This window comes from Mytilus californianus, unplaced genomic scaffold (genome assembly GCF_021869535.1).
Source record: "Mytilus californianus isolate M0D057914Y unplaced genomic scaffold, xbMytCali1.0.p SCAF_1, whole genome shotgun sequence".
In the NCBI taxonomy this organism is placed as follows: Eukaryota; Metazoa; Mollusca; class Bivalvia; order Mytilida; family Mytilidae; genus Mytilus; species Mytilus californianus.
Genome location: NW_026262581.1, coordinates 27,533,819 through 27,559,980, shown reverse-complemented (window position 1 = coordinate 27,559,980; position 26,162 = coordinate 27,533,819). Strand labels below are relative to the sequence as shown.

General features: G+C 32.0%; 2 protein-coding genes across 3 annotated transcripts in view; both read right to left on the bottom strand.

Annotated features, from left to right (window-relative positions):
• LOC127718178 (baculoviral IAP repeat-containing protein 2-like) overlaps positions 1-12,642 on the bottom strand; it is a 186,047-nt gene extending 173,405 nt beyond the window's left edge. The window contains exons 1-5 of one of the 2 annotated variants that reach the window (XM_052224152.1): positions 11,340-12,642; positions 10,119-10,300; positions 9,676-9,820; positions 9,251-9,424; positions 7,947-8,596 (exon numbers count right to left, since the gene is read on the bottom strand). In XM_052224152.1, the coding sequence (XP_052080112.1) occupies positions 8,457-8,596; positions 9,251-9,424; positions 9,676-9,820; positions 10,119-10,300; positions 11,340-12,636 (1,938 nt within the window). In that variant the 5' untranslated portion in view covers positions 12,637-12,642 and the 3' untranslated portion in view covers positions 7,947-8,456. Of the gene's footprint in view, positions 1-7,946; positions 8,597-9,250; positions 9,425-9,675; positions 9,821-10,118; positions 10,301-11,339 lie in introns of those variants that run through there. The other variant, XM_052224145.1, reaches the window with a different exon arrangement.
• The window catches only part of LOC127718150 (baculoviral IAP repeat-containing protein 7-like), a 187,382-nt gene extending 161,641 nt beyond the window's left edge, over positions 1-25,741 (bottom strand). The window contains exon 1 of the mRNA XM_052224137.1: positions 24,939-25,741. Coding sequence (XP_052080097.1) covers positions 24,939-25,674 — 736 coding nt within the window. The 5' untranslated portion in view covers positions 25,675-25,741. The remainder of the gene's footprint in view (positions 1-24,938) is intronic.
• Positions 25,742-26,162: the final 421 nt, after the last annotated feature.

Here is a 26,162-nt window from a genome sequence, read left to right as displayed (position 1 = left end):
TTACTAAGTATTTATTTATAGTTACTTTTCTTTATTCTACACACGTATATATTCTACACTTATGCAAAATCTAGAAATAAACAGAGCAGCGTGAATTTGAATGTGAATTGCCTTAAATGCACAAATTATAGATTAACTTCAGGGCAAATTGATACCTCTGATTTTTCAATTGTGCAATTATATTCCTAAAAACACGTAAAACAGATGAGATCTAAAATGTTTAGACTAGAAATGTGTGTTATTGATTTATATGCTCACGACACGTTTATTTTGAAAACCATACAAACCAATAGTTGTTAAAGCCATCAAATAACACGAATAACGTTGGAGAATATAAAAAGCATAAAGGCAGAAATAGGCCAAATTAACTTCCGTCCATTTTCTCTTTAGATCAAAAACAATCTTTTCTTCTACCTAATATACAATATTCGACATGTCACAGTCTTTTCCTGGTGCGTTAAAAGTTAAAGAAAGACACTTTTATCGAGTAAACTATCACAATGTCATATGAATATAAAAGTGTTTTCCGCATGACTAATATGTAAATAATCAATTTTGTGTTAATATACTTTGTTTGTATCATGTTGTTTAATAACAACTGTTTTCGGTGACAATGTTCATGCACATATGCCGCTTAGCTTACCAAAGCTTCATGACCAATAAGTGAAACGTTTAACGTTAATCTATGGGTCACCTCAAAGATTAATCGTGTTGATTAGTTGAGCATGGTCACAGCACTGGCATAGGAAAATCCATCCCAGGTTCTGCATTATCTTTATCAATAGAACAACGTAGCTTTTTAAATCCCAGAAATGTCCGATCAAATATGAATATGGTACAAGATGTCATTCTGCAACTGTTGTCAGTCTTTCTGGCAATTTCAGAAGAAAAACATGTTATTTTGTACGAAATCGTACGTTTGTCCACAAAGGCGGCATATATAAGAATGATGTAATGATGTTTTTAATTGTCGTCTTATAAAAAATCAAAAAAGGACGTTATAAATTTCATGCGTTCGAAGATCTTCATCAAAAACTCTCAAAGCTGAATATTTAAAAGCCAAGGCTGTATAAGAGCCGAAACATTTGAAGAGCTATATGACCAAAAAGAACCTTAAAAATAGCCATTATAATCCTCGCTAAAATACAACAAACATTAACCTTTTCAATTATCAAACTTAAAATACTCTTGGCAGTATAGGTTTAACATGTTTAAAAAACAATGAACATGAAAGGACGGGTACAATAGAGATACCCAAAGTGATAAATGAATTTCAGAAGTAGATACTAAATTGCGGCTCTACGTACATGTAAATGTATAATTAAAATCTTTATTTATTTGTTTTATTTAACAGAACCAAAGCTTTGAGACCAACTAGACAAAGATCGTCATAAGACAGTTTCAATATATTGTCTCATATTGGTAAACATACATTATATCACAAAACAGTTCTAAAAAGCTGTGTATGCCTTTATTTTATGTAAAGAGCCTTTTCTATAATACAATTATTTCCCTGCATTGTATTTTTCTTCATTAATTTTATTGTCAATCAGAGTGGTAATGATATTCACTCTTACAGTTCACATTATCTTATTCGGATTTGATTTTCGCGTTAGTGTATACTCATTCAAATTTGCATTTACCTATAATTTAGGGTTTTTTCCTGGCGAGGCTGTTTATTAAAACAAGGCCACATGCATAAATTGCGTCTTATTGTCGGCAATTTAAATTAATTGTGTTGTCAATATTCTTAACATATCACATGCTCCATTTGAATGTCGAGTTAGTAAACAGAAGAATAACCGTACTTGAACTATATTTTGGTCATGTTTGTTTACAAAATTCTACTTATATTTAGATTTAAAATTGTTTACAAAATTCTACTTATATTTAGATTTGAAATTGTTTACAAAATTCTATTTATATTTAGATTTTAAATTGTTTACAAAAAGTCAGTCAACAGTCTAGATTAATATCACTGTAATTCTAGTGCAAATTGACAAAACTACAATGGCTAATTTAAAAGTAAATTATGTATATGTTCAATTTTATATTATTTGGCAGTTTTATCTCTCTTTCTTCCTTCTCGATGAAAATTGCACATGTTGCAAGCTTAAACATTTTGACCAAACAAAAATCTCATTGCCTTTATAGCTAAGGTATCAGGTAGACAATGATGAAAATAAGCTGACTTAAAACAAATGGGGCGATCTACTATAGGCGCTAAAATATAAAAGGAAAAATGTAAAAATTTACTATATATCTTTAAATATATTTCCGTTGCAAAAGTAAAGGTGTACGAATGTATCATATGGCAATTTCAGATATGATTAATTGATTATTGTTTGTTTAATTAACAGCGGCAAACATTCTATGTATAATCAGGTGGAATGCACAATTTCTAAAAAAAAGTTCAGCCGGGACGAATGGACATTTATTTTGCCATTGGAAAAAGAGGGTAGACGGCAAGACATTTTGTTTTACAAAAGGCAACATATGAAGCCCTCGGCGATTTGGTAGAAGGGTTCCTTAACATGCAGAGACCCTTACATTGTCCTTACACGATGCATTGCGACATACAGACGTTATCATTGTTTCGGCGTTTAGGATTTAACGAGAGTGGATTAGTTTCGCTTTGTACTAAGATTTATATTTTGAGATCTAATATAGATCTTGATGAGATTTTCTATAGATTTTAAAAATAACAAAGGTTTTTGTGCTTGTTTTTGGTAAAACAGGAAAAACTCTACATGGAATTTAATAATGTATTTTAAAGTCTAACTTGTAAAGAAATTTCCTATAAAATGCATACATAAGCAATGAAACAAATGAACGAAAATGCGAAATGAACTACGAAGGAACAGCCATATTATGACTGTACACCCACTGCATCCGGTGTCACTGAGCGGTGATATAAAACATCGAAATTTGATTTGTTGACTTCAAAACATTTTTTTAATTATTTAAGACGCATTAATCGGAATCTACCGTCCACTTTATTTCGATTGATAAAACACATTTCAATGAACATGGTAAACTGTTTCGAATGAGGCCTTCCTTCCTATGAATAGAAAGACACAATTCTAATCCAATTATTATTCATTAATCAAGTGTACATGAAAAACAAGAAAACAAAACCATGTCAAAATTCGAGACAGGAAAATGGGCAAAATTTACACAAGGAAAAGGGATCGTGTAACCCTTTGTATCTCTGTCTTACCTATATTTGACATCTTCGTGTTTTGTTTTGAAACGAACTAATTCATAATTATCATTTACACGTTCAATCTACTATAGATGGTCAGTGTTGTTAGGAAATCATCATCAGTTTGTTAATTTATAGTTTGAAGTAAGACTTAAATGTTCTGTTTATTTGTTTCTGCATTGATAGTCTTCGTCTTCTGTTTATGACTTTGTAAAATATATACTCTGAAGTGCTGCTACCGGTATTGAAATTTAGGATTGAATGAGTTTATTCAGCAAATGAAGTACTTTGAGCTAGAGTTCAGTTACTGAGACAATTCCTTGATACGGTAAGTTTTAGAATATCATGTGTTGTTTATGACTGTGTTTTGTCTCTCTATTGTATTGTTATAATATGGTTAAGTTAAGTTCTTTAACCGTACTGCTTTGTATTGTTTGTTCCATCATGTTCTTCCTGCTAGAACACTGATAGACGATCTTAGAAATAAATTAAACCCTACGACGTGTTTTTGCTTCTATCCCAAGCCGGTAACCATGTAAGTTGCACAGTTGCAGTGTCTTGTTATATCTATATGATTTAGATTTTTCCTTTTTCTTTTTTCTTCGTTTTATCGTGATCTTTAAATGTGTTTGAATAGGATCTTTTAAGGGTGGGGGTTGTTTGTTTGGTGTTTTTTGGTTTTTGTTTTTTATGGGTAAGGTAAATTGGGTTTTGATGGTGATCTATAGTCAATTTATCAACACATTGTAATGCCTAAGGACGATTCAGAACTTGACTTATCAAATTGATAACTGATTGTTGATGAAGAATGAATTAACTTCCTTTGGTTGTAATAGAAATTTCCAATAAAATGACATACGTACCTAATTCGACGTACGCACGTAACGGGACCGGTTATTGCTAACCTATTAATTTTGTTAAATACGTCACTCAAGTTTCAACTAAGAATTCCTAAACTATTAAACCCATTCATGATAAATTTTATCAACATCAAGTATTTCTAAGATGATGAAAAACAAAGAAATCATGATTTTTATATATCACGTGATTATTGAGATTCCCGCCAAAACTTCACTGTCATAAGACCACGTATATACACGTATCTTTACCTATCATACGATTGATTTGAGTTGTCTTTCATGGTTTGACCATGATTTTGTTTTTCGATATACTTTGCAAATGAACCTTTTATTATTTAATATTTGACATGCTTTTATTTGTCGTTATCAGATTGGTGTCCCTTTTTCCTTTCGTCTCTTAATGTTATATAATATTTAATTTTCGTGGGTATTTATTATTAGACAGAGATTTTTCTAGCAATTTCAGAAATATCGAATTCAAAGTGTTAGTCAGAATTTGTCTCTGTTAAAGTTGATAACTGGGATTGCTTCATACTTTATTAAGCATCATTTCCTAGAGAAAACTTTCGACAAAGGGATGTGTATATTTAAAAAAAAAATTAATACAGGTCTTGTACTTCTTTCAATTTTGATTGTTGACATACACTTTTCTTTCAAATGAAAGTCAACTAACATTAAAAAAAAGAATTTTGTAATTAAAAATGATATATGTAAATAAACCAATTCGTTATATAGATTGTAATTTGGAAGGTGTACTTGATTAGCAATAGATGACTAATCTGCATATAAACATTGACCGCTGTGGCTAGTAAACTATCAATTTATAGTACATAGTAATTGGCTAAAAAAATGTCCTGTCCCCAAGTATCTCTGATTTAAAGTGGACGAGAATGCCAATTTATATACTTGTTACATTTTTAAGACAACTATAATGCCACTTCAGTCTTTACAGTAATTTTCTTTATAAAATGTACTTTTAATTAGTAAGGCTTGATATTGTCATAGTTGTTTTTGGATTAAGACAACTCTTACTAGTTCAATTAGAAGTGGATTCTTAATCTATAACATATTGATTGAGGTAAGCAAATATTTTAAGTTTTAATTTTTGTCTCGCCTTAGAGATATATATTTATATATAAAAGTTAAACTCTACGATATATCCATGCATAAGATCACCAGTGAAGGTGATACACGGCTGAAAACAAATTTTATATTCATAATTACTTTAAATATGTTTATATGTGTAAACCAAGCTCTGTGCAGGAAGGTTTTTCCAGGTTGTTCTTATGTCGTGCTGTTGCACCACTGTCCCAGGCTTAGGGGGAGGGGTTGAGCACTCATTATTTATGTGCCTGTCCCATGTCAGGAGCCTGTGGTTCACTTGTTGTCGTTGGTTTATATCTGTTATATTTGTTTTTCGTAAATTGTTTTGTTTTAAATCAGGCCGATAGTTTTCTCAATTGAATTGTTTCATATTTTTCAAGTTGGTTCCTTTTATAGTCGACTATACGGTATGGATTTTTTCTCATTGATGAAGGCCGTACGGTTGCCTATCATTGCTTACATCTACTTCATTTCTTATTGGCAATGATATCATATCTCCTTATATTATTTTTTTAATTTAACTAAATACGTTTAATATTCTCAGGTAATTTAACATATAAGAATCAGCTTTCAGTACCTGGGGGTACTTTAAGATCGGTACTCTGTGTCTTTCATCATAAAAATGTAATTATTTTGGGCTTAATTCAATATTGATTAGTTGAGCTATTTACAACTGAATTTTACCGGTTTTATTTCTTATATTGTGCGGTTACACCAGAGTGTTGAACGCTGGTAAACGCGTTTAATCAGGCCAAATTCTATATTGGCTTTCCCAAGTCAGGAGCTTTCAATTCAGTGGATGTCGAGAACTTATTTTACGCATGCATCTCTTTGCTACATAGTTCAAGTTTTATAAATGTCCAAGTTAAAAGCAATAGAGATCATAGAAGTATGTTTATCAAATGATCATGTCTACTCACAATTAAAACAGTAAGAAAGGGATTGACTCGTCAGACTAAAACGAAGCACAAAAACAGCAATTACTAGTATTACAAATAAACTCCATGTACCGATCTTAGAGTATTAAATCTTAAAAACAACTACAACTAATAAATACAGAATAATTATCCAGTCTAGAATATTAATCAATTATTTCGTACTGTTACACCTCTGTCCCAGGTAAGAGGGCCCGTTAACATGTTTAACCCCGCCACATTATGTATGTATGTGACTGTCTTAAGTTAGGAGCCTGTAATTCAATGGTTATCGTTTGTTGCTGTGCTTTCGTTCATTTTTTTTTTGTACATTAGTTAGGCCGTTAGTTTTATCGTTATAGATGTTTTACATTTGTCATTTGTGGCCTCTTATAGATGACTATTCGGTATGGGCTTTACTCATTGTTGAAGGTCGTACGGTGGCCTATAGTTGTTAATTGCTGTGTCATTTGGTTTCTTGTGAAGAGTTGTCTCATTGGCAATCATACTACATCTTTTTTGTACATATCACAAATTAAGTAAAAAAATACATAAACACTCTAGAAAAGCAAGACCTTGTGTCATGTCAAAAGCATAGAGTGTCGGTAGGACCATTAGTGTTCATAACTGTATAGCAGATTATATGTAGTTTCTATAAAATGTAATGATAATTCATCAGTAAAAGATACATGATTATTTGTTAGTGGATTTATATATAACTTAATAAATGAATATTTATATTAAAAGAAACATCAGAAACAAGAATATGTGTCCATTAGATTACACGCCAGTATCACATTTCCGTGTTAAATGAGCTCTAAATCCAGGAAAAATCCAATTCAGTATGTAGCCTTTAACGTTTAAATCCCGTGCGAGATGTCTAATATTCAAACATTGTTGTTTTTAAAACGTACTTATCAAAGTCAAACTACAATCATTTAATTTTTTTTTGTGCTATACAATTTGTGATTATGGCCGGATCCAATATATTTGAAAAAAGGGCGTAGTTCCCGATAATTGAATTTATACTGCCGAGCGGAGCAACGCGAAAAAAAAATTGGACGATTTTATACTAAACATTTGTATAGATAACGTGGAAAACGTGAGATTTTCAAAATTATTTGGCGATCGAAAGGGGGGAGTACGCCCTCTCCCCCTGTATCTGCGAATGCACGTTTAGGTATACATGGACAAAAACCTTGTCCCATGCATTATTATAGTTAAAGACTAAAAAGTACTATTTGATAAATGTATCAATGATATGAATTTCTGCTCACGTCAAATTATCTTGAATTAAATTATAGAAAAATAATTTTTAAAAAAAAGCTAGTCGCGTACACCTTTTACATTCGGGTGTGTTGGAATCTACTTTTTAAGCGTTAAAACTTATAAAAACAAAAAAAAAGATAAACTTCTCGCTTCGATTTTCATTATTTTAATCTTTTCATGCTAAATTTTTACTTGGTAGTTTTTAAAATTCATATTTTGAGAAGAACTGAAACATGGGTCAAGTGAAATGACAAAACACGATGGGTGTATTTGATTAGAAGTTGCTAGCTTGCTTAACCATTAAAATATTTTTGTCAATAAAATCATTCAAAATTTAATAACAAAATATTTAAAGATTAAAAAAGTATTTGGGGTTGGTTTTTACATTTAGTCTATATCAGCAAAAAATGCGTGTCGAAAGAGCAAAAAATGCATTTAGTGTATGCTCCCCTCCGTCTTGCTTCAATGCAATAGGACGAAATACGTTGAGTTAGGTCGGTTATGTCGAGTAAAGTGATTTTATTGAAAATCTCTATTGGGAGGCTGTGTCATTGACGTATTTCCCACATCTTGTTTTATTTTTACAAATCGACACAAAATTATGGCAATTTTATTTACTTATGCATACAAAATTCCAAGTTAACGTAAGTTTCATTATGGTAAACTATAACAAAAATAAACCTAAAAACTGCAGAATAAAGTTGAGATATGCCATATACAGATAACTTTATAGCTTAGTATTAGTGTTTTTGTTATACTTTGATAAATTAAAGATATCACCGTTATCCCTTTTAAGCTTAAAAGGGTCAATTGGTAAAAGCTTTAGAAACTGGACGTCTCAATAAACTTATGTTTTAAAAGTTCGAATGAATTCAAAAATCGCACTTTTTGACATTCTTTAGTTTTGCAAATTATTTCATTGGAATACATTGGATGAATAAATAAGCCCTGCAATTTTTTGTGGATACATTACTTCATGGGTGTATGTTCACCCATTGCAGAGTGTAATGGACTTCTTTGATTATCCTTCTTCAGGGAAAATTTCTTAACACATGATTGCCTTAACTGTTCCTTTGATGAGAGCTCTGCATATCGGACATCGTCTTAGCGCTGGAGCACAGGTTGCACACGCTGCCATGTGCCCACATGGCAAGAAAACGATCGACACAGGTTCATCAAGACATATTTGGATGTTTGTTGGTCTTTCAAGTTCCTATTTTCCTCTTCAAGACATTTTACTGATACTACAAAGAACAAAAAGAAACCATGGGATGCTCATTACATAAAGAATACCAAGTAAGTAGTGGTATCAATTTCACTTTGGTCTTGATTCTAAATTCTAAATTAAATTGTGGAATAATAGCAATCTATTTTATTGATATGTTTAGTATATTAATAAATGTTGAAACAAGATGTACCGATTTGAACTAGTGAAAATATGTAACTATAAGGTAATATATTTGCCTATGAGGTCACAGATATAAGGGGCAAAGGTAAAATTGACAAAACATTACGCATATAGAATAAAAATTGAGCATTATAACCCTGAAAAACATGAGAAAACGGGATGTAACATTAAGGTACTCTGTTAGATAAATATTACCTGGCTACTTTGATTTAACCAACTACTTGTTTATTGTTAATCAAATAGTAATAGCGATATATCATTTCTTCCAACTCAAATTTTTATTTCCATCATGACAGATCTACGAGTGACCTCAAAATTTCGTCGACTGACCGATTGAAGTTGGCATAACAATATTTTCTGTCAATTAAGATATGTAGTTTTATGATATTATGCTTATGCACTACGGGATATTTGGTATTTCAATCCGTGGAAGACAAACTTGAAATGGTCTTAAAAATTATTCTTCCAGAGTAAAATGTTGTACACTTACATCCAATGTCTGGATCAATATTTGCTTGTTCATCTTTAGGTGTATTCTGGGTGTGATTTTTGACTAAATGTGCTGATTGATGGCTGCTTTTAACAGAATGATTACAAGCCGATTGCTTTTGTTCTCTTTCTTCTTTTTCATTAATTGTTTCAAACAACAAACTAGCTGTTATATCTGAAAAAACACATTATAAAATATGTTTATACATATGCATGTGGGAAAATAACATTGCAATCTGATATATTCCAAATATTGCACAACTATTTGTTATTTCATTTAAATACGCTAAAAGGAACAAGTAAGATTGATCGTTGGAATTGATTTTTGACTACATATGTGAACTTTCTCTTTTTTTACTAAATCTTCCTCATAAAAATTGTAATTCCATCCATCTCGATTATCTAATCATTTACTACTGACATTACCTTGAATTCCAGCTGTTTGTAAGCTCGTATAAGCTGATTTGGCTACATCTGGTTCATATCCAAATTCTAAAATTGTTTGCACTGCTGGATTATTGGTGAAACCATTTAACCCTTTTGACTGGATCTTTTCTTCCGATTGTGAGCTCTGTAATACCAAGTTATAATATAGATTGTTTCCTTCATTATTGATTTATTTATTTTAAGATTATTGTAATCATTACTGTATTTAGAATTATAATACATTATAAAACATTTAATCCAGGATAAAAGTATTATGCTAAAATAGCAACCTGTACTTCAAACGATGTTATAAATATGATTTCGTGTGTCTTTTTAAAAGTATAGATTTGTCAATTATTCACGAAGTTAAAAAGTCAGACAATTTAATTTCGAAAAATGTAAAACTATTTGTTCTTATAGACTGTAAGCCTTACAGTACTTACATTTGAAATATGTTCAGGGTCCTTTCCATGCTGCACATCTTCAATGAACTTTTCTCCCATACACTGTTTTACAAATTGGCATTTCGGATACCACCGCGCATGCTCTGTCCATGGCAAATCCCCAACTTCCCATCTTCGCAGACCACCCCCACAAAAGAAACATCTGCAGTGATCTTCTATACCTAGTTGTGAAAATTTTGCAATTTGAAATGTAAAACTTATTCTGTTAATAATCATGGTCTTACCATTTTATGCTTTTAGGACCTGATCTCTCATACAAACATTAATGGTACCAATTTTACTACACCGATTGCGCATTTCACCAATCAATGTCTTTTTAGTGGTGTTCGAATGGACCAAACGTAGGGCCAAACCCGGAAAATGAATCAAAGATTTACATTAGGGAGATACATTTCTTAATTTACAATGATTTCAAAAATACTAGGGGGTGTTTAACGACCTTATATTTAAAAAGTGTTTAACAGCAAATGCCAATTAAACAAAATCCGTATTTACTTGTCAATACCGAAGTACAAAATATATATAGTAGAACGTATTGTTGGCATCAACGGGTTCACGAGTGTGGTCGGTTGCTTGAGAACTATCGCTCTCGTATAGTATGTATTTGCGATAAAATGTCTCTATCATTCTCTTGAAACGGTATTATCAGGTCCGTTGATTTCTGGTTTGCATTGTTTAAATTCTTTTTTTTTTTATTTCGAGGCACTCTATAGCTGACTATACGGTATGGGATGTGCTCATTGCTGTAGGCCTTACGGTGTCCTATATTTGTTTACATCCAAGTCATTTGGACTGTGGTGGAGAGTTATATCATTGGCAAACTTACCACATTTCTTGTTTTATATTAAACATAGAAACAATACGAGAAGTATCATATTAGACCTTTTCTTTTTAATGACAAAATGATTGAAGCAAGAAACATCAAATTTATTAACTAATTACATGCAGTTGTGACATTTACTGTTATAATCACTATCAAGGTCTAATGTTTAATTTGGATACTAGTATATGATAATTAGCAGTACACATTGATTAATCTCGTGTATTTTTATCCAATGTCATATCATCATATTCTCAGATATATATGCAAAATATGCTCTGGATAAGTATAACTCTACTTTATTTAAAAACAGATAATACTAATATGAATAAAAACAAAAAAAATCAGATATGTTGACTTTATTACAAAACTATATTTACCGGTATAAAAGAAACCTGCAGTCACCAATTCATCTGGTGTTTGAGAAAGGTAAAAAGGCCAATTTGTAAATGATGACAATCGAGTTGTCCTTATAGCATATTTAGGATATTTAGGCTTTTCTAGACAAACGCCCATGCTCACTGCCTCCAAATTTGAGGTAAGTGAATTGACAGGGTCGGGTGTGTGCGGTGATTGAAGTGATGACTGAAGGGCTCTGTTGTTTTCTGGAATGCTAATGAGACCAGTTATGTTGTTCCGGGAAAAAGCTGGGAACTCCCAGTTTGTTCTCCTGGGAAATGAAATGTTTTCTAGGTTTTCCGTTTCCAACCTGCAGTCGTCGCCGGCTAAAACCTTATTTTCTATTGTAAATCTATTTTGGTCCTTGGCGACATTGTTTTCTGAATATGTTTCGTTTGTTTTCTTTTCACTTGCTGAAGATGTTTCAGCTTTATTTTCCATCTCCCTTATCACTGATAAGTTTGATGCTTCTGAGGAGTTTCCACATGCACCAACAGAAATGTCTGCTATCTGTATGTCATTGTTTCTTGGTATCGTGTTTAAGTTTATCACAACAAAAGAACACTGAGGTGCGTTGTCTTTATGTATTTGTACTGGGCTATCGTTTGACTTCCAGTTTTTATATTTTAATCCACAAGAATTACAGACGGCCTCATTTGCGTTTCCCTCATAGTGAAATCCAGCTTCTGCAAGTCGTATCACTGAAATGCTAGTATATGGATAATTAGCAAAACTTGCTAATCTGCACCATTCAAACTGCATCGATTCCTTTAAAGATGATGTCAATCCAGTTTTCTGTTCCTTAATAAAATTGCAATAGTCCTGTGGGTTTAACACATACGTTTGCACAATAGTCCTTGGAATGTGATTGAGGCTTTTGACAAACTTGCTAATCCATGAACGTGTCTTCGGATGTTCTATCAATCCTTTCATTTTTGCTTTATGTTTAGAAAAGTTATATTCAATGTCAATTTTGGACTTCCCTATTCGCTTGTATTTTTCTTGCCAATTGATTCGTTTAAAAACCATCATTATGCAACCAAGAATACAGAAAAGAACTGCGAGGTTTGTCTTTCTTCTTATTGGTTTTGCAGGGAATGGTATAGAATTATCATGCTTTAGATTTTGAACAGATAATTCGTTTCCTTCACAAGTACTGCGCTCAATTTCCGTTTCAACAACACTCTCTTCAACAACTTTAAATTCATCCTTCACAAGTTGATTCATATAAATGTCCACATCATTACTGTCTTCGTCACTATATTCTGGTACTGCCATTGTAAGCTAATGTATACAAAATCACAAGGGTTTTGATCTGTAAATCAATTTCGTAAAACTTATGAGTAGAACCTAGGATTTTGTAGGTTTGTCCATGCATACGTGTACGTCTCCGGCGTAAAACGTATTGTCATTTCTCACGTATCTTATAAGAAGATTTGCTTATTGCAATTAAAACTAAAGATTTGTTTCTTTATCTGAAGGTTGTGCAATATCTTTGTACATGTATATTCAAAGGAAACAAACATTTAATTTGTTTTGTAAAGGAGGAATGTTGAAACGAATATATTGCCCTTGTTAAAACTGAAAATAACATACGACAGGATGAAAATTACGAATATTATATCCTTAAAAATTAACGAGTTGCGCGAAATAAATGAGCCAACATAAGAGCCGGTGAAATGAATATTTTAATATTCAGTCCGCGAAAAATAGTCCTTCCGCCCTCTACCAGACAATCAAAAGGTTGTTCCATAACCAAACCTTCTCGTGTTTTTATTTGGTGGTTGTACATCACAAAAAGTAACCTAAGCTCTAATTTATAGAGAAGCTTTTAAAACCAAATAGAATTTGTAAAGTGTGTCTTGCCTGCGATGACTGCTGTCAGTGAAAATTGTTAATGCGATCGCCAAAAAGTATTTTTATCAGTAAAATACGAAAAACAAAAAAAAAATGATTGATTTTTATACTGTATGTTGATCACAATAAAGCTTCTGTCGAAGTTTCATAAATGAACAAATATATATGAAGGTTTGACAAAGTTATTGAAAAAAACGTTAACCACAGACTGATTAACCTAAATGTTGAAGACACCGACGGCGGAATGTATCATCGCTATGTCTCGCTTCCGCGAAAAAATATCACAAGCTCGACAATAAAAAAAAATTGACATAAAAACTATAGACACAAAAACACAAAAGTATGCAGCACAAAAAATCACAGACTTAAATTTAGTAGCACAAATAAAATTTATTTCTGTAGCTTGATTATTTTATTTTTATTAACAAACGCTCGACATTGGTACTCCGATTAGTCGAAGAACATATATTTCCTTACCAAGACTTATACATAATTTTTTTGTATACGTGTAGATAACATGTATAAGCAACATGGTTAGGTTAGTAGAATACTTAATTTAGTTTTACTTATGATATTTATAACAATCAACAAAATAGAAATTTGTTTTATATATTTGCTTATTCAATATAAATTTTATTTGTCGACACTAGCAGTACTTACAACAAGTCTTCTTCCTTTTATAAATATGATTTGCTCTATGTTTACCTCTTATTTATATGATTGAATCTAAATATAGCATACCATGCGAGACTCTTCTAGAATGTTCGGTTATTGATGGAAAAAAACAAATCATGGCTGTTCGTTTAAATCTGTTATCTTAAGGGTTCCGCGGAACCCTCTGTGTCTTGCCTGCGATGATTGCTATCAGTGAAAAATGTTAATGCTGATCACCAAAAAATAAGTCTTTTTATCAGTAAAATACGAAAAATAAAAAATAATTTGATTTTAATGCTGTCTTTAGGTCACAGGTTTCATAAAATTTTTGAAGGTTTGACAAAGTCATTAAAAAAACTTTAACCATGATTAACTACAGATTGATTAACCTAAATGTTGGGAGACACCGACGACGGAATGTATGATCGTTAAGCTACAAAAATATAGTAGCACAAACAAAATTTATTTTTGTAGCTTAATTATTTTTTCTTAATTTACAAACATTCGACTTTGGTACTCAGATTAATCGAAAAACACGTATTTGCTTTCCACAACTTCTACATGATAACTATGAAAATAAAAAGATAGATCTTTGTTATATATATATATATATATATATATATATTTCTTTATTCAATTTAAATTTATTTTGCCGACGCTATCAATACTTACAACAAGTCTTCTTCCGTTTTTAAATATGATTTGCTCCATGTTTACCTCTTATTTAAATATGATTGAATCTAAATATAACATACCATGCGATACTCTTCTCGAATGTTCAGTGCGTGATGGAAAAAAACAAACAATAGCCGTTCGTGTTAATCTATATATAATTTTTTATATAATTTATTTTTGTTCATATGACTCATATTTAAAAAATGCAAATGTGTTTATTGATTACACAAAATTTAAAAACATTGCAGCGTTGTCTAAACATGAACTTAATATATACTCGGCAAATGGATGTTGATGCGCTAATTAAAATCAGTTGAAAACAATATATTTAGGAAGTAGTTTGAGAAGAATGTATATATATATATCTACAATAATAAATTATGTTGGCCTGTTTCATTGATTGTAATATTGAAGTATCTCTGAGCTACTTGTACCAATCCCCCTTTTGAAACTCTTTATTTCACGTATTAGAGTTGTTACCATAAAGTATTCATAAATCGATTCTTTATTATGTCTATCAAATTTTCTCTGCGTTTGCATTAACACAAAATAGTCACGGGGAAAATTGATGTGGAAACAGAAATTTCCCTTAATCATGATTGAAAAAAAGATATCTGCTAATTTACTGAATCTGGTTAAAAACTAAGATTTGCCTGTATAGACGTTATAAATAGGAGCAAATTGTTGATGATCGCGATGACAGAGAATTGAAAACCTGGATGTTTGGGAATAATTTCGGTTTGGTGATAACGACCATTTCAAAACCTTCATTATGTTTATCAGAATAATAATTCTAAACATGTCGCTGCGTTGAAGACCCGTTGGTGGCCTTCGGCTGTTGTCTGCTCTTTGGTCGGGTTGTTGTCTCTTTGACATATTCCCCATTTCCATTCTCAATTTTATGTTAAAGATGTTAAAACCCACGAAACATACTACATGGATGGAGTTGTTTTGATGTAATTGTGCTTCCACCAGTAAATACTTTCAATTGTAGTAAAACGCTTGTTCTCAAGAATAAATTTAATTCTACATTTGCTATACGATGGCTTTTTAATATTTAAAACTTTATCACCTGCTGTACAAAACAAAATATAAGCAAAAGGAAGCTCGAACATCGAAAATAACAATCACCTCAAATCTAACAGACCAGCGACAACACCCACACTGTTACCATAGTTTAGCATTATCAAGGAGCATTATCGACTGCGTTGAAAAAAATATATTTCATATAGAGCCAGTTTTTTTGTTTAAGAACTTTAGAACATTGATCAAGAACTTTGAGCAAAGGAGCAGTTTAAGAAGGTTGCATACAGAATTTTTCTTTAGGTAGATAACCATATCTAACAAAACGAGATAGATGGTTGCTATAGGGTATTCTCCGATACAGCAGAATATTAACTACATTTTCGTCAATTACTGATGATGAAGACCATGTTGTTTTTGACTGCAAGAGATTTAGGATAACAGAAATTTAATACTATCGAGAATTTTTAAAGTTAATTTAAACTTCGGGAATTTGACGGTAAAATGAATTATTTTGCTATTTATTGTAAAACAATGTCGATTTACTCAAAGCAATAGTAGGCTTACTTTGAAAGGTAAACGACGCACAACTGCTCAATAGTCAAGTAGAAACAGAATTAGAATTTTCTTTTTAAATCAAATGTTTGAATATGCAATTATTTCAATTGAACTCAAGTAAGCTGTACTACTACTTTTGCCACTGGTTTATTGTAACATTGACACTTTAATTCAATCATGTAGGTTTGTAGGTCATTTCCTGGTGTCTTATCTGACACCACTTTCGAGAATCTGTGCTCTTCAAATTCGTGCATGATTTGGCTTTTCAACTTTTTATTTGAGTGCCACCTACACGAGTCTTACGTAGACGAAAAACACATCTAACGTTGCAAATTTTAAGCCTGGTATATCTATGATATGGTTTCATACATCTAACATCTTATAATTACTTTCAGATATAAAGAGTTCTTGATACGTTTTGTTGTACAGCTTATTATAATTATTGAAACTATTAACACCAACACTTACCTTATATGTATTTTTGTATTATGAGCTCTTTTTATTTTCATTTTACTTATAATGTGAATCTTTTTTACATATTTTTAGATAAAAAAAAGAGGCAAAATATACCAAATGGATAATTAAAAATAATGAGTTGAAACTGAATCTGACAATATCATGAAAAAAATAACTCAAATACAAAAGTAACGAAAAGACAAACAACTGTCTACAAAACCCTAACCAGAAAACTTAAGACTGAACAACTCGAACCCGACCACAAACTACGGAGATATCAAGTGTTGAAAATGTGAAAGCCGATAAAACATGTTTCATGTTTGAAAAAGGTTTATTTTTCCCATCATAGTAGCTATTTATGTAGGCACATGATTTTAGCTTTAGAATTTGTTTTCATTTTAAGACGGTTACATCTAATTGTATTCGCGAGGAAAATGTTTCATATATATATAAGTAGTTTGTAACCCTGATTTGTTTTCTCACTATCGATTTATGACTTTTGAACACCGGTATACTACCTTTATTTATAACGTTAAGTCTACAAATGTTAGAGAGCCATTTAAAGACATTCTTTAACTTAGTACCCTTACTTTCAATTGATCGCCGATGTCCATTATTCACCATTACGTTGTCGAAATGGACAATGATGAGAAGTACAGTATAACGCATGGAATGAAAACTAAAAAATGCAATTATTTTATTATTATTATCCTCATTTTTATTAACACTTGCGTTTGCACTTAAAAATGATACAAGACTTCTACATTGTGTTCAAAATAAACCTTTGCTTACAATAAGTCAAATGAAACTATAGAAATGAAAAAGATATACTTAGAGTTTTTAAGTTTCAAAAATACCATAAGTTATCTCCAAATGTCTGTGTCGCGTAGTAAATTTAAAAACTAAAGACATGTATGCATCGATTTTTCCGTTTTAAATTCATGCCAATGAATGTATCTCACCGTCAAAGCAATTTCGGAATTCCTATCTTCATGATTATCAAAAACATTTCGCATAGAGTATTATGGAAAACTTCTGATGTAGTTTTGCAAGAGATGATCGAGAAACGGGTATCATTAGTGTAACGCCTGATGTAACGACAAATTTGTAATAAAACTTCTATAGCAAATGTCCAGTCGGCATACTTTTCCATTTTCACCGGAAATTAAGCTATATTTTAAAAAAGAGACAAAAGCTATTACAATTAAAGAACACAATTCGGAGAAAAACAGATAACATGGCACAAAAGAAAAACACTATCTTCAAAGAACGTCACTTGTAACTTAGACTGAACAACACGAACCCCGTCAAAACCGGTGGTGATTTGGAAGGGTAAGATGATCCTGTTCTACTAATGTCAGCCGTCATGTTATTTCTTGCAAATAAAAGTCGGGGGTTACTCGCATTTGATGAAGGACGCAATCGATGAAAAGAATACAGGATTGTGGTAACGACAATAAAGACAAAAGAAATCCCTGTTATCATCTCTTTTACAGATATTTTAAAACGGTCAACCAGATCATGATGTCGTCCATAAAACTTTCGAACGAATGACTACAACTTCACGATTAGGAACTGTAGGTTCAAAAGCGTCCTTGTAAACGACAATCCCCTATCCTATCTATCAAGTAAATCATAATGGGGAACGCAAGCTATGGGATTTTTTTTTTAATCTGATTTGTTAGAAAAAGATGTCATTGTCTCCAAAACATGATTTTTAGCAAAAGAGTTCTTTTGTATACGGGATTAGGCTGCTACTTTAGAGAGTAATAAAAGAAAATAGAATACTAAAACATCTCGGAAGCTGTCTAGGTATATGGACTAGACATTAGAGTAACTGTTAAAATAGAATTTAGATATCACATTTGGATGATGCTAGAGTTTGATACATATTGATTGAGGTAGAGAAATATAGTCAAAGATGATGTTAAGAAAATAATTATTTCGAAAATTTTAACGAATAAAATTGAGAATGGAAATAGGGAATGTGTCAAAGAGACAACAACCCGACCATAGAGCAGACAACAGCCGAAGGCCACCAATTGGTCTTCAATGCAGCGAGAAACTCCCGCACCCGGAGGCGTCCTTCAGCTGGCCCCTAAACAAATATATATACTAGTTCAGTGATAATGGACGTCATACTAAACTCCAAATTATACACAAGAAACTAAAATTAAAAATGATACAAGACTAACAAAGGCCAGAGGCTCCTGACTTGGGACAGGCGCAAAAATGCGGCGGGGTTAAACATGTTTTTTGAGATCTCAACCTTCCACCTATACCTCTAGCCAATGTAGAAAAAACAAACGTACAACAGAACGCACAGTAAAACTCAGTTTAAGAGAGGTCCGAGTCCGATGTCAGAATAGGAAACAAAAGAAAATAAACAAAATGACAATAATACATAAATAACAACAGACTACTAGCAGTTACTGACATGCCAGCTCCAGACCTCAATTAAACTGATTGAAAGATTATGTCTTCATCATATGAATATCAGGCACAATCCCTCCTGTTAGGGGTTTAGTATTATACCGTCATAAAATATATGAGAAGAACATAACCCGTGTCATGCCAACAACTGGTTTTAGAATAAATATGTTTAATTCCGATGCAAAGACCCTATAAGTGAATCAATATTAAAGCCAAAATATGCAATCTTTAATGACCTGACAACAGTATCGTAACTATATCCTTTCTTAACAAGTATGTTTAAAGGTTTTGTTAGCTTTTGAGGTGAATACTGGCATTTTTGTGCTTTGTAAAGAATATTACCATAAAAGATTGGATGTGAAATACCCGAACGTATAAGATGTCTGCATGTTGAGTTATATTTACGAATGATGTCCTTATACCGATGATAAAATTTAGTAAATGTTTTGACTAGTTTATGATATCGAAAACCCTGGTGTAATACTTTTTCAGTAATATATAAATTTCTCTCGCTAAAATCTAATACGTTGTTACATACACGAGCGAATCGTACAAGTTGAGATATATAAACACCATAAGATGGTGACAAGGGAACGTCACCATCTAAAAATGGATAATTAACGATAGGAAATGAAAAATCATCTCTTTTATCATAATTTTTTGTATTAAGCTTCCCGTTAATGATATAGATATCAAGATCGAGGAAAGGACAGTGGTCATTGTTAGTATTAGTTTTATTTAATGTAAGTTCAACAGGATAAATTTCTTTAGTATACATACTGAAGTTGTCATTATTGAGAAACTGACAATTCCACGAAAAAGTTCAAAAAACACTACATAAGAAAATAAAGACTGTGCAACACGATCTCAAACAAAAACTGGGGGTCATTTCAGACGCTCCAGAACGGTAGGTAGATCCTGCTTAAATAGTGACACCCGTAATGTTGCTCATATAAGTACAAATTCGTTGAGAATCTCAATCGGTGATGTCACAATAGAGGAGAGCGGAGGGTGTAGTGATTAGACAATTGGATCATGATATCAGTGGTAATCTGTGAAACATGTATTCCAGAACAGTCAACCAACTTGTGATGCGTCCGAAAAACTTTTGAAGAGGACTTGGATGGATAGTTGTCTCATTGGCACTCATACCACACCTTCTTATTTATATTCAGCTTTACTACTTGGAGCCCATCAGGGTGGTTTTTGATTCCTAGTACCAATCCTATATTAAGGAAATCATAATAAAAGAACACAAGCTCTGGAATATCGTATCAAGTGGGAGATATATACATATGCAGGCACTGCTGGAATATTGCCTCATAGAAATGGAAAATTAAAGCTAAAATCATCCATTTTGTCGTAAATTTTTGTTCTCAGCGAACCCTTTTTGTCAATTCTGAGATGAAAACACGAAGTGATGCAGACTTAACTGTATCTGTGGTATCCTTTATTTCAATTTCGATAAGATAGATGCGTTCAACGTAACTACCAAAGTTTGAATTATAAGTGAGAGAATATCATCTCTGTATCGGAACGTGAATTTAAAAGAATAATTCTAGCTTCTGTTCATTCTTTCTAAGAAGCTCGGACTGTCTCATATGAATAAAGCAACAAGTCGCAAGACGAGGAGCACGGTTTGTTCTCATAGGAATGTCGATTGTTTGATGAAAAAAACACGTCCTGTAAACGTAAGTTGTAAAAGAGAGGTGAAAGATATCAGAAAAACATTCATACGGATACTTATAAGTCAAAAATAAACTGACAACGCCATTGCAAAAAAAGAAAAAAGACCAAAAGACAAACAACAGTACACAAAACACATCATAGAAAACTAAAGACTGAGCAACACGAACCCCACCAAAAGTGTAAGTTGTCCTATTGTAGGGAATTAATTATGTTATAATTAAACTGCACCTGATGTCTGTCTATATTAACATTAAAGACCCATCTAGCTAACGTTCTCTGAATCTCTGAGTGATATGGATTTGCACGGGTTCAAAACGGGTGAAGAGTATTTAATGACTGGACGAGCTAGTCATGTGCACGTAAGACTTAGTTTACATGTGCAGTTTTGTAATTTTCTACGCCGAAAATCTTAGGTTTATGCCTCTTGCAAGTAATATTATTAATATGTCGTCCCCAATTAAGATTGTTAATAGTTACAATTAAGATTAATTATCTCTGATAGTTTTCTATCCGGTGTGACAAAATTAGTACCATATTGTTCTAATTAATTCCACCATATGATTATGCAAAATTTTTCCGGGATAAATCTCATCTGCCAGTACTTTCACATTGTTCTGAACTATTTCAATAATTTTAGAGTAATTTTGCATCGGAACTTTCATCAACATTATAACAAAAAGTTTTGAGCTAAAATTCTTACGTTACAAGTATGAATCATTAAAGAATAGTAAAATATGTACAATTGTGGGGCCTAATAATGTTAAGAATAAACACCTATGAAAAGTACCTGTATTTTATATAAAAATAAACAGATTCTGTATGAATGCCAACAATGAGCAAAACGTATACCGCATAGTAAACTGTAAAAGGCCCCGAAAGAACAAATATAAACAATCAGAACGAGGAAACTGACGGCCTGAATTATGTACAAAACTAAAAACCGAAAACAATATATGATTTACAGCAACAAACGACAACCACTGAAATACAGGCTCCTGATTTGGGACAGACTCATATAGAATGTGGCGGGGTTACAATATTTGAAGGCGCTTGCCCTTCGCCTAACCTGATGCAGTGGTGTAACTGTACAACATAAGAACAAACTATACAAATCAGTTGAAAACGGCTATCTTTGTCAGATCGATACAAACTAAATCAGAACAACAACTAACAAAAACACAGACCAGATGTGGCAGGGAATCAGTATAATAATTTCGGATTTCCAATTCCATAAAAATTTATTATATGAACATGTCCTATGTCATAGAAATCGTCAGATCCCTAAATTACAAAACACCAAGTCAAATTAGGTTCTTTATTAGGGTGTTCTATGTATTTACTTTGTTCGTATTCAACACATCAACTTTGAAATAGTATGTACATAAATTATATATATTACTGTCTTTGGTACTGGTTGGGGTGCAATTGATTTTTATTTTTTATTCTTTAGTTTTGTGTATTTAATATGAATGTATATTCTCTAACTATCAAACGAGATATGTAAAATTTGGCGTTCAATATATATGATGTTGCATATGATAGATAAATACATAGATCTATAATAAATGAGCGCTAGTAATTTTATTAAGTAAAAATAACCGTATATAAAATAAAAACAAAGATAAATCATTTTTTAAATACATATTTTTAAACAATAACGGTATCGGTATGAGAATTGCATAAGCCCTATTCATTAGACATTTTTTTACAGCATATATGTTATTACTTAAATAATACAATTTATGTTTACATTCATACGACATTAATATACAGTGTAAAAATGATGATACGCTTATGAGAACAGTACATGTATGACAAAAGGAAATGACAATATATAATACAATTTATTATAGTCATTTTTAACCATACAGAAAGTAACAAATAATAAATAATAATAGATAATAAATAATAACAAATAATGAATAATAACAAATAACAACATCTTGCTTATTATAATACATTTTAGTTTAAAAATATATTGTATTTTATTTCTTCTCCAACAATTCTATCAGAAGTCTGGAAGAGGAGAACATTTCTTCCATACTTTGCAATCTTCACAACTATGTTTTCCAATTCTATCGCCAATACGCCTTCATGAGTGAAATCATCAATACATTTCGACATTTGAATTGGAAATTAACATTGTTTCTAAACACTTCATACAAATTTTAAATAATTCTCGAAACAGTTTAGCACATTATAGCTTTAACAGTTCCTTTGATAAAAGCTCTACAGATTGGACATCTTCTTAAAGCTGGAGCACAACTAATACATGCAGCCATGTGACCACATGGGAGGAAAACGATGGCCACAGGTTCGTCTAGACAAATTTTACAGGTTTGCTGATCTTTTTAATTCCTGTTCTCCTCTTCCAGACTTCTGATAGAAACTGAAAGTATAGTTTTACAAGTAGATATGCTAGTAAAAAATTAAATGCAGTTCATATTCATTTTATTGATCCATACTTTCACATAACAATTTTTTACATGAAAAACTGTCTTTTTGCCCTGGCTCACGGAATGAAAATATTTTCATATCAGGTACTTATAAAATGGCTGATAACCAAATAACCAATTATTTACAGAGTATTTATTTAACTGGACTGTGTAACAAAACATATCTAATAGAACGTTATAAACTGGGCAACTAATTTTGTACGAAATCATATCAAATGGCTTCTAACTACAACTTGTTTATGAATTTTTATATTCATTGTCGTTTGTCATAAATGTTTGTTTTTCGGAAATATCACTTTATGTTAATCCATATAAACATACTCACATTCAAGTGTTGGGTCAATTTTCTCAATGGTGTCTGGTGTTTTGTTGCAATGTTCTGTATTGTCTCCTTCTTTTTCTTGAATTGTATTATGTCTAGCAATAGTCTGATCAGAGGAGGCATGTTGATTTTCACTCTCCTCTTTTTCACAAATGGTCTCTAATAATAGTGACGCCGTAATATCTGTAAAAACAAAAGTTTGTTTTACATTTTACAAATATCGGCAAGTAGCTTAAAACAGAAACTTAAGACAATTGTCTTCTTGTATTTGCTACACTCATATGACTACGATCGTACTGTTAATGCAGTATTTTTCTACTAACACAATCATTGTGAATATCAAATTATTTAATTTCTTTCAATAAAGAAATAATTAGTAAAATATCATCAAAGATACCAAGCTGGTAATTTTGGTACGACAGACGCTTGTATGATCTACAAAAGACTCATCAGTGACGCAAACCCGGTTAACCTAATCCCAATTAAACTATTTTGGTACTCTGTTGAGACAAAAATACCAGTACAATATGTATGTAGACTGTGAGTAATAGATCTACCCTCTATACTTTTAGCTTTAACACAGATACCCGTATGACACAGAGATCATCGAGAGTAGTATAAATATGTGCATACCATGTATTCCGGATTCTTTCAATCTTGTATAGGCTGTCTTTACAACTGCACATTCGTATCCAAAGTGAAGAATGGTTTGTATTGCTGGATTATTTGTGTAACCATGTAATCCACTAGGTGATTGCTTGTTTTCTTTTTCAGCCACCTGAAATATTAAGCAAAAGAAGTTTCAATTGAAGGAATCTACATTAGGATAAAACTGCAAAACACATGCATACAAATAAAATTGTTTTTGTCTACTAGTATGTGTTTGCTTATTTGTCATAGCGTCATAAATTGAAGTGTCCACTAATTAATTTGTACTTACATTTTCAGCAATTTCAGGATTTTTTCCTTGATGTACATCTTCAATGAACCTCTCCCCCTGACACTGTATGACAAATGGACACTTGGGTTACCATCGAACATGTTCTGTCCAAGGCAAATCTCCTTCCTCCCATCTTCTTAGACCTCCTCCACAGAAAAAGCATCTGCAATGATCATCGATACCTAAATATAAAGATTTTAAATTCATTGTTGTTTTACTATAAAATATAAAGATATTTGTTCTCGGAAAGGCAACGCGGAATATTTATAAAACCGTATATACATACCTATTTAATATGATGTCGTTTTTCGTACTTATTAAGATGTCTTTCCGTCTTACTCTTCAAAGTCCTGGAAAAGAGTCTTAAAAAGATATTTATTTAAACAAAAAAAAATTTCATTTTTAAGTTTCAAGTAAATATTTTAATATGTTTCTTAATCTGTATGTAATTTTCAATATTCGGCACTTTATCATTAGATATAATAAGGTTCAATAAAATTAATCAACAGAAACTTACCGGTATAAAAGAAACCTGCATTGATCAGTTCTTCTGGCGTCTGAGACAGGTATAATGGCCAGTTATCAAATGATGACAATCGAGTTGTCTTTATAGCATATTTAGGATATTTTGGTTTTTCAAGACCAATGCCGATGCTCATTGATGTCGTATTTGTAGCCGAAGATCGCGTCGTATTTTCAACTGCATGTGTTGATGTTCGCTGTTGGGCAACATTTATCGCTGGTATGCGAATGAGACCAGTTGTGTTGTTTCTGGAGTAAACGGTTTGCGTCTGGTTCGTTCTTATCTGTGATGAAACGTTTTTAGTGCTCTCCCTCTGCCTAGCAGATTCATTATTCACTTGGTTTTCTGTTAATTCACTATTTCGAGATGACGTTATATTCCTGTCAACTATAACAGTATGTTCATGATTCCTATCAACTGTAATAGTATGTTTACGATTCCTGTCATCCGTAACAGTATTTTCACGATTCCTGTCATCCGTAATAGTAATTCTACGATTCCTGACATCCGTAACAGTATTTTCACGATTCCTGTCAACTGTAACAGAATTTTCCTGGCTTCTGTCAACTGTAAAAGTATTTTCATTATGAGCTCTTGCTTCATTTGCATGTTGTTCTTTTACAGAGCCATTATATTTCTCACTGACCACTGATAAATTTTCGGAATCTGCAGCGTTTCCACATGCGCCTCCAGATGATGCATGTCCACCATATGTAGAATAAGTCCGCATATCATCTTGCTTTGAAATTTCACTTAAATTTTGTATAACAAATGGACATTTGGGTGTTTTTTGCTTATGAATTTGTTTTGGATCATCTGTTGGTCTCCAATCTTTATGTTTTAAGTCACAAAAATAGCAGGTAAGGGGACGACCATTTGATATTCTGGGGGGGGGGGGGGGGGGGGGGGGGCCAGGAGGATTTGTTTTGGATCAGTTATTTATTTTTGTAAACTAAGAGGACAGATTATCTATTTTCTGCACTATTGAAGCAAGATTTTTCATTTTCATTAAAGCAAGGGACTGATTATTTATTTTCACAACTATATTTATAATATTCGAAAACATACAATTTTTAAATTATTTGTTTATTATAAATAATTCATGTATAGTCAAGTCATTATGTACCAGTTAATCAGAATTAATTATTATCCTCTGCAGAAATGAATCTTCTATATTCCCCAATGCATATACACGTATTGCATACATACACAGTATTA